Genomic DNA, 9,870 nt, shown 5'->3' with positions numbered 1-9,870 from the left:
TTGTTGATGGTTGAGTCTTTTTAACGGCTTGTTTAAATTTGAATTAATTTCAGTTCATTTGTGTGTGAATTGAGGTTCACTTGATGCTACTGATAAGTATTGACCAAATTTTTTAGCAAAGAAGAATGAAATTATTCATTATCACTTTATTTAATTGCATTAGATTCCATTCCGTTCCATTCAATTTGTTTTGAAAGTCATCCCAACTTTTGGGACAAATTGTTCGTCGACAACACACCTGTACTACAAGTGAAATAAAATATTATCATAACAACATTATTGTGTAATAACAAATGAAGCGAAAATTGTGCATTCTATAAACTCAGAAACTCCTGTAATTTCGATGCATTTCTGAGTTAATTGTATCGAAATCACTATGTAACTTTGATGCATTTGGTATCATTGTCCTACACAATTCAAAACTCTTCTTCCTCCTCCTCATCATCTTCCGCTTCGTCTTTTTCTTCTTTTTTATATTTTTTTTCTTCATCTTCTCATTTTTATTTTATTTTTTCAAAATTTTTCGTGATTTACTCTCTTGAGAGAAATAAAATAAAAAAATATAAAAAATAAAATGACTACAATAACATGAAAAAAAAAAAGAAAAAGAAACAAAAACAAAATACAACAACATCACTAATAAAAGAAGAATGAGGAGGTGCACGAATAATAAACACAACGAAAAGTGAAATTTCGTTTACTTTAGTGAACTTAGACTTGATTGACAAAGATATATATGTCTTTTGTACCAAAGTTCTCAAAATCAAAATAGTCATTAAATTTGTGAAGTTAGATGTTTAATAATTTAAAAATTTAATCGAAATTCAATTAAATATATATTTATATATATAAAATATATTTTTTTAAGAAAAATAATTTTTTGTATCTTATTATTTTAAACTAGTTAACAATAAAAAAAATTTAGAATGATTCAATCAGTTAGTCAAAAATTTTTTTAACAATTTACTCAAGTTTTTATCCTAAATCGAATCAATCTAGTGACTAGTTCTTATTAATCCGCTTATACCAATAAGTTCAATTCGGATATTAGAATTAGAACCATGATTTGTAAATCTGGGTCAAAACTAGATTCCAAATACAACTTGTATGTTAAAATTTGGGGCGAAGATAACCTCCAAATTCTAAATGGACGAGGAAATGGAAATTTATTTATTTATTTTTATATTATTGTCTTTGTTTTTTTTTTTTTTTTTTTGAAAACAACCTCAATAAATCTTAACTACAGGATTAGATTATTGACATTGTTAAGAAATATCAACATGAGAGAAATACACAATAAACCTTCACAAACTTTCATGATTTAAAATACAAGGAAACATGTTTTTGGCATCAAATGAAATCAATGAACAAAGATAAGCCCTCCTAATAAGAGTTGTAACACCCAAAAATTTATTAACTTTGCAATCCTCACTTAGGATATTACTATACCATACTCACATAATTTACATCAAGGATCTCTAACATGGCACCAAACTCCAAATCCCATGGCCTTATTGTGTTTGTGTGTGGCAAAAGCTAGAAACTATCTACAATCTTCCACATGAAACATGAATGTATGTGTTCAAAACCCAAGAAACAAAACAAAATGTTGTGTCAAACACTTTCTAATAAGCTAAAGAGTGGGAAATGCAAAAACATTGAATTACCAAAACCATGGATAAAGAGGATTCATGACTGTTGTCAACTAGGCTGCTTAGCTTCTTCTTCCAAAGAAGAGAAGCTTCCGGAATCCTTTCGCAGCTTTGGAAGAGTCCTCATCATTGTTCCATTTCTTCCTAGAGTGAACTGGTTCCGACATCACTTGATCACTAAGTGGAGGAGGAGGAGTAGCATTCTGTTTCTTAGGGACTTGAAGAGAGACAGCAGCATTGATTTCATCTATCTCTAGACTGACCTTTGAACTCACGGCAGACACAGCTGGCGGCGGCTTGATTGGCGATGCTGCGCTAGGATACATGATCGCCTCGGCGATCTGCTGAGGTTTATCGGCTGCAAGCGAAGATAACTTGCTTGACAAGTCTTTACCTCTTGACGGCTCCATCTGAAGTTGGCCAACATTTTCCTGCACATCCTCTCTTTCTGATATCAAATTCTTGGCAGAGTTCATTGGCAACACAACTTCTGAGGCATGCTCTCTTTCCTCATTTGCTTTCTTCTTTGAAGATTTCACCTCTTTCACACCTTGTTTCTTCTTTTCCAAAGGAACTGCATTTGCCTTCAAGGATGGTTTCTTGGTAGGAACTGCTTTTGAAACTTTCTGACTTACTACACGCGCAGTTGCGAGGCGCTCGATTGTGGAGTTTCGAAGGACCGGCTTTTGTGATTTCTTAGTCTCTTCATTGGATGGATGAATCTTTGGCTTGTTGTTCTTGGTGTCTATTGAAGTAGTCTTCTTAGAAGCACTTCTTTCTGCAATTCTTTTCTGCCGTTGAATCAGTAGCTCCTCCTTTCGCTTTCTACTTTCTTCTTCCTATCAAAACAAAATAGCCTTCAAAGTTCAAACAACAATAACAGAAACTTGAACAAGTAATGAAGTTCCACTTAGAAGAGTTAAAAGTTACCTTTGCAGATTTGCTTTTAGTAGCTGTCATTCTGCTTCCAGGGGATGCTCTGGTTTTCGAGCTGATATCTGATTTGCTCCTTCCATTAAGTCCATTTACTGGCCTATCCTTTGCTGCTTTACCTGAAACTTTTCCATTCCTTGCTCCGGGAGCTTTAGTATTAGTGCTCTCGACATTCGACGACTTCTTTTTCTCTGTTTCGGCATTGGATAGCTTTTTGTTCACTTCATTTGATGATATGTTGTTTTGATAATCCATTTCAGCACTCCAAGGTGGTGCTGCTGCACTGTGCTCTAAGGCCGAGTCACGATCAAGAACCATGAAGAGATCATCTGGCTCTTGGGAATTCAAAGTTTCAGTCTTATTGTGAGAATGTTCTTGTGTGCTGTTGGAGAATTCAGCAGCACCAACAATGTCTGAAACCAAACTTAAGTCTGCTGCTGATTGAGAATTCGATTGGTTATCCGATGATCGAGCTTGAATCATGAATGAGTCATCAGCCAAAGTGTCTCTCCTGTTTTTCTCAGAATTCGAAACACCATTCAACATGCTGAAAGTTTTGTGTTCATTCTCATTTTCTTCATTTCTCTGAGAAAACAAAAACTTCTCATTTGTGTTAACCTTTTTCTTAATCAAGGAAGATGCATTCGTCCCCTCCTTAAAGTATTCGTTGTAATTTTGACTCTCATTGTCCAATTCCTTTGATGATAAAATAAATGAATCATCTTTGAAACTCTTATTCACAATAACTTCCTCCTCAAGCTTTACATGTTGTTGTTCTGTATCAGGACTAGGCTCATCATCTCTCCAGAGAAGATTCTGGAAAGCATCCCAGTTGTCATTTCCCTTCGCGCCATTCGAATCAATGCCGGCTGAACCATTTTGTTGTTTCTTATGCTGTTGGAAACTTGACTTGTGCTTTCTCTCCAGTGACTCCACAGCTTCCTCTACTTGATGTTTCAGGGAATCTCCATTGATAAAATCTTCATTGTTGGACGAACTCCCCTCGGTGACACTACCTTTTTCGCCATCTCCTTTAGAGGTTATATAGTTTATATTGCGAATAACGACTTTCCTTGATGACTTCTTTCCATGCTTCTTTTTTCCTTGCCTTGAATGTTCATCTGAATCACTCTCATAGCTTGAGTCACTGGACAAAGTAGATGCATCTTCCTGAGAGTGTTTCTTCTTCTTCTTCTTAAAGGATGGTTTATTATAATCCATTGAGTCTTCCGAATTCGGAGGCCATTGCATGCTGGCTGGATAGTATGAAGAGGGAACCTGCATACCAGGATAGAGGTACCCTTGGTATGGTGGTGGCAAATGTTGAAATCCATGACCCTGAAAATTGTGAATGTAATGGGGAACATGGTTTGGCCATGACATTGGTGGTGTTGGCATGCCATTATCTGCAAATTTTTTCACCATTAAAGATAAGTAACATAAGGGAATTCATGTATGAAAATTCTGAATTTTCTTGAAAGAACTAGATATTGATGATACCTTGATTCATGTCAAAACTTGCATGACTTGGGGTTGACTCAGAGATAGCAGCATCACCTAAACCATTCAGTTTACTGCTAGCATCATCTTCGCCGGCGAGTATGATTCCGGCTGTTCTCAGGTATGGCAATACCGGTTGAGACGAAGCTTGCATTGCTGCTATCTCATCCATCCAGAGCTTGTCTTCATTCTTTTGTTTGCATAGATCTAAGAAATTGATGCATGCTTCCCTACATGAGATACCAATTTATATTACAAAGTTCTCAGGTGCTAAAAGACTTATTTTAGATACATAAAAATTTTGTGAATCCTTCATACTGCATAATCTTGTATCCAAGAATCTAATGGATATCAGTACATAATGTAACAACAAGTAACTAAAGTATTTAAAAAGAAATGAAATTGAGTATAAATGAATCTCTAGTTAAATTAGATATAAGATTTTCCTGTTCTTTTTCAAGCAAGAAGATTGGACAAATCAAAGGACTATTTTCTTGCATGCCTACAGACCTTAAACGTGAAGCTCCGAAAGCATCGGCGAAACATATAAGATCATCTAAAGACTCTGGATAGTACCCTCCAACTAAAGCACGGGCATAGGCCATTGCTTGCTCTTTGCAAAGCATGGCTTTACGATTATCTAAAACACGTCGAAGGCGAACCCTGTTCATCAGAAACAAATCAAAACTTATTGCAACATATAATAGATACTTCCTTCAAGAACAACAAAATGATGAGAAACAAGATAGCATAAGGAATGCACCAAGTATAGTACCTGGAATTTTCTTCATTTCCCTCTTGATTTGCAGTTGATTTTTTGATGCGCCCTTCTGCAGAAGATAACAGATTTACTGTTAAACCAAAAGAAAAAAGTTTCTGATCCTATTTAAAATAGAAATGAAAGACTAAACAGAGAAACTATATGTCAAGAAAATGATGAAACCTACATAAAGTTGTATTGTGATTAGTACTTTCTCTCATTATGATGCAAACTCAAAGTTAAAAATGTAGTAGTAAACACAATCATTGGCCTTTTTAATTCAATAATCACATTCAGGTAGTGATTGAAATTTGCAACAGGAAAGTTAAATTAAGAATGATTATAGCTAATACTTGAATATGATATGAAATTAGCACCGAGATAATGTATAGATTTTATTACTATTTTTCACCCATACCTTCTTCTAACACTAAATTTTTCTCAATTGACTGATTTTCGATCTGCACAATCTCCTTTTCTATCGTCACAATCCTCTCTAGAACTTCTGGAGTGCTTACAAATCTAACAAACCTGTAGAAAAATCAAAACAAAACAGATTAAAAAAGGCTCTTTCATCTCCATCTAGCAAAAAATAAGGGATCACAAACATTGTTTTTATTCTTATGGAATTATTCCAAAGTACAAACTTTGAAAGTAAACAAATGGAGGGTAATGGTTTGTTTTGATCCAATCATTCAGAAAACTTGCAATCAAAGCAATCAAACTCTATTGTTTACCAAAACTCAGAGAGCTTTGAAAACCTTGAATCACAAATCACAGCACATAAACTTGATTTAGAGATCTAAACTCATAAATGAAGGGATAAAGAAGCATGCTTAGAATTGGTAAGGAAGAGGAAAGAAAATGGAACCTTTGGAGGGTGGCTTTGGTGAACCATGGAGCATTGGGAGAAGATGGAGGACGCAGAGTGATGGAATAGCCAGCTTTTGAAATCTGATCTTTTGCACTCTTTAGATGTGAAAGAAACGGTTCTAACAAGCCTGAAGCTAGTGTTTCACTCACACCACCAGCAACAATAACCAAGTCGCATCTTTGAACACAAACAAAGAAGAATGAATGAAAGTTTATGGAAAATGTGTTAACTTTGAAGAATGAAGCAAGTACCTTGTTCTTGTTGGGGTGAACAGCTGAGAGTGAGTGAGATTCCAAGTCTTACAGTACAAACTTGAATGAATCAATGCTTCACATGGAATGCAAGAGAGAGAGAGAGAGAGAGAGGTTTGGCACATGGAAATGGAATTGCTTGATTGTTTGTTGAGTTTCAGAATGTGGGTCCAACATAACATGCTCTCTCTCTCTCTCTCTCTCTCTCTCTCTCTGTCTCTCTGAGCATAGTTCAGAGACATGTAGACATTGTTTCTAGAAAGAGAATGCAGAAGTAGTACTCTACTATGATGGTGCAAGGGAATGAGTGAGTGAGATGATATGATAATAAGAATAATATAAAACAAAATGAAACGTGAATAAATGTAAATGAAGAGAGGATTGGAGTATGGTTAAGTAGTTGGAAGGTCGATATTTGGCTTTGTTATGTTAACTTGTCATCAAAGAGAGCAGAGACAGAAATAGTGATGACTTTAGATTTATTGTTGTCGGTGTGATAAAAAGTGAGTGAGGCACCAGCAAAGAATAATTAAGCCCTTCTTCTTACCACTTGCCACTGCCAACCATTCAAACAGTATATGTCCAGAATATTAAAATTAATCGTTAAAATTAATTATTAATATATTTATATATAAATATATAAATAGTTTAATTTTATTTTTAATATATATTTTATATTAATAATTAATTTTATTGATTGACTTTGATATTAATAATTGACTTTGGTGATCGATTTTAATAGTTAACTTTAATAACGGTGTAAATATATAACATAATCGATTTATTTAGCATGTAAATTTCTCATTACAAACAAGAGAGACCATATAAAATTTGGGCCGATATTACTACACACATCCACAAATATCTAATTTATTTTAATTCCGTTCAATTAGATTAGCAATCTAATTTGTAGAGGATATAATTAGATTTAAGTGTTGGATTAATTTTACTTGTTCAATGCGTAATCTTAATATATATATTTTTTTAATAAGGAGAGATTTGAACATTTATTTTTTTTACAAGTATTTAATACTACAAAATTTATAATTCAATTGGCTAATATTACGTAAATAATATTTGATATTATAAAATATTAAAAAATTAAATATTATATTTAAATAAAAATATTTTTTGAAATCAATTTAAATATAGTCGGAGTTGAGAGATACAGATTGCTGACTTATAAGATTAAAGTTAAAAAAAAAAACTAAATCTATGAATAAAAATACAATAGAATTTAAACTCTATCGCATCCTATTTATCGCCATCTTAAACTACAAGCACCAAAAGACATGGGCTAACCAAACTACTTGACTCAATGCCTAATATTTGAATGGATATAAGTATGTAACCTACGTTCAATAAATTGATCCCAAATAACAAAAAGAAAAACAATTCAAGAACAGAAAGTCATTCTTAATGCTTGAAGATGCAAGGTTGTTATCACCCGGGGCAGTTTAAAATTATGATTTGGAATATGCTAATTGGACAGCTAGCAACAAAAAATGTACATTTGCAAATAGGACTAATTAAGATAAAGCTCACCAATTGTGAATTTGTAATATGACAAAAACAACTTATGAGAAAAAAGAATGTTTTGTTCTTGCTCTTTTATTTGGAAAAGGCTTTTCCCATATTAGGAAAAAATCACAAATGAATTAAATTGATTTTTAAAGATTTAGATGTCTCAATTTAATTCTTAAAAATATAAAATCGTAAAATATACAGTTATGTAAATTTTGAATTCTTATCTTTTAAAGCATCAAATAGATGCATATTTTTAAATAGTTAAATGTGAGGATCATAATGAATTAGTTTCACATAAAAAAAAAAGTTAAAAATAAAGAATTTATAAAATAAAATACATATTAATTTAATATCTTAAGATTTTAAATTAAATAAAATGTCTTCTGATATTGTATTTTTTTACTTAGTTCTTCTTTAAAATCTCTTCAATAGTCAAGAATTTCTTAAGATGCCCTACACATACCCTATCAAAACTAATCTTTGAAGATGATTTAGGTAATGTGAGAATTGATTTATACCTATTTTATAGTTAAGGACAAAGACTTTGACACTCGTGGGGCACTTAATGGTGGTTGGATAATTGATATTAAGAGAAAAAAATGAAAATTATAACGTGCAATCATGGCTTTGTTAATTTCTAACAATCAATCACTTTACATCTTAATGTTGGTTCATACTTAGCTTTCGTAAAATATAATTATAAAAATAAAATAAAATGAAGTGCTTGTGGATAGAATTGCTTCCCAATTCATTCACACAATTAGTAGTAGGGTTTAATTATTGTCATTTGATTTGATACTTCTTTATGATAATTAGTTAGGTTTTGGACTAATTTCCATTGATTTGATAGTATTATTATTGCTCTTAGCTCCATACCTCCATCAATTATCGTAGAAAGGCTCATCCACCTTCCACAACATCAAACTTTAGGGAATATATATATTTTTTCTTTATCATATCTTCTCATATAAATGTGTATCATCATATGAATATGAGTATAAAAATGTTAAAGGAAGCGTCATTTTTATTATATATTTTGAGTTAATATTATAATGATCCCATGTCCCAAATTGGAACGCACATAAGTGGTATAGTACTTTTAGACTAAGATGGTAACCATTTTTTTTAGATAATATTAGTTTAATACTTAGGTCAACTTTGAGATTTTATTCAAAACGTTATAGCTCCCCTCTTCTCCTATATAACCTGTAGGTATTTTTGCATGGTTTTTTCATTCTCCAATATAGTGCAAATGTGCTGACTAATAAGAAAACATGGAAAAATTTTAAATGTATTAAGAACACCGGTGTTTCAGTTATTTTAACAGTTGATTTTAATTAATATATATTATATATATATTTTTTATAATTTAGATCAATGATTAAAACAACTGAAATACCGGTGTTTTCAATACACTTGAAACTCTTGCAGAAAGCATATATAATATCATATTGACCAAGAAAAAAATAAATATATCGCATATATATAGTACAATAATATAAATGTGACAAGAAGCCCAAGCAAGGGTTGGTCACATACACAATAATAATTCATGTGGAGACACAGACACCATATTATTATTATTGCTTCCCAGACACAACAGCACAATTGATATTTTGATTTTTTTATTCTTGAAGCTTTGGGATTCTATGTTAGGAAAAATTGTGGATGATCCATTTTTTTTGTATTTGAACTAATATTAATCCATTTTTTATTTTTCAATAAAAATATTGGCGGTTAATATTATTTTTTATGTTATTCACTTATTTTTGTCGATAAATTGAAAGTAGACACAAATTTTGTAGAGATTAATTGATTGGTGATACAAATTTGGGCCGGTAATAATATCCTGTACATGCAGATCAAGATTTTTCGATGTACCCAAAGGAATTATTGCAGGTGAGGGTGCGATTCAGTTCAAAACAGAGATGTCCTTTCATTTCATGTGATCCACTTGAAGCAAAACCTTAGTTCACGTGATATTTGCCTCATGTATCTATGTTTCTGGAAAAAATTGAAAAGTTAAATTTATTTCAATAACTACTTTAGTTGCATTGTCTATAGAGTTGGAAGTGAATCAAGTCAACTCATAAAATTTATTAGTGAGCCGAACTTGAACTTAGAATAAAGCTCATAAATTAAATGAGTCGAATTTGAGATTGAATAAGCTCAACTCATTAGTTTGTGAGTTGTCTCACTTTTTGGAAAACAAAGAACCTTTTATATAAAATTATAAATACAACTAAAAGAAAAAGAACCATGTGAAAGTTTCAAAAACGAAAAAATGTTTGCAGATGCAATTTTATTTTTGCAACCATATAGTTAAGGGGCTAGAGTGGCCCAAATGGTATCATTTAACATAAGCTGAAAGAA

General features: G+C 32.1%; 1 protein-coding gene across 1 annotated transcript in view; it reads right to left on the bottom strand.

The window, feature by feature from the left end:
• Positions 1 to 1,387: 1,387 nt before the first annotated feature.
• The window catches only part of LOC107462539 (COP1-interacting protein 7), a 23,569-nt gene continuing 15,086 nt past the window's right edge, over positions 1,388 to 9,870 (bottom strand). Inside the window, exons 4-11 of the mRNA XM_016081139.3 lie at positions 5,971 to 5,993; positions 5,717 to 5,896; positions 5,264 to 5,376; positions 4,861 to 4,915; positions 4,596 to 4,748; positions 4,086 to 4,315; positions 2,583 to 3,991; positions 1,388 to 2,491 (exon numbers count right to left, since the gene is read on the bottom strand). Coding sequence (XP_015936625.2) covers positions 1,715 to 2,491; positions 2,583 to 3,991; positions 4,086 to 4,315; positions 4,596 to 4,748; positions 4,861 to 4,915; positions 5,264 to 5,376; positions 5,717 to 5,896; positions 5,971 to 5,993 — 2,940 coding nt within the window. The 3' untranslated portion in view covers positions 1,388 to 1,714. The remainder of the gene's footprint in view (positions 2,492 to 2,582; positions 3,992 to 4,085; positions 4,316 to 4,595; positions 4,749 to 4,860; positions 4,916 to 5,263; positions 5,377 to 5,716; positions 5,897 to 5,970; positions 5,994 to 9,870) is intronic.

The sequence above is a fragment of the Arachis duranensis genome, chromosome 8 (genome assembly GCF_000817695.3).
Source record: "Arachis duranensis cultivar V14167 chromosome 8, aradu.V14167.gnm2.J7QH, whole genome shotgun sequence".
NCBI classification, from domain to species: Eukaryota; Viridiplantae; Streptophyta; class Magnoliopsida; order Fabales; family Fabaceae; genus Arachis; species Arachis duranensis.
Note: the sequence above shows the minus strand (reverse complement) of the source record. Positions and strands in the feature narration are given on the sequence as shown.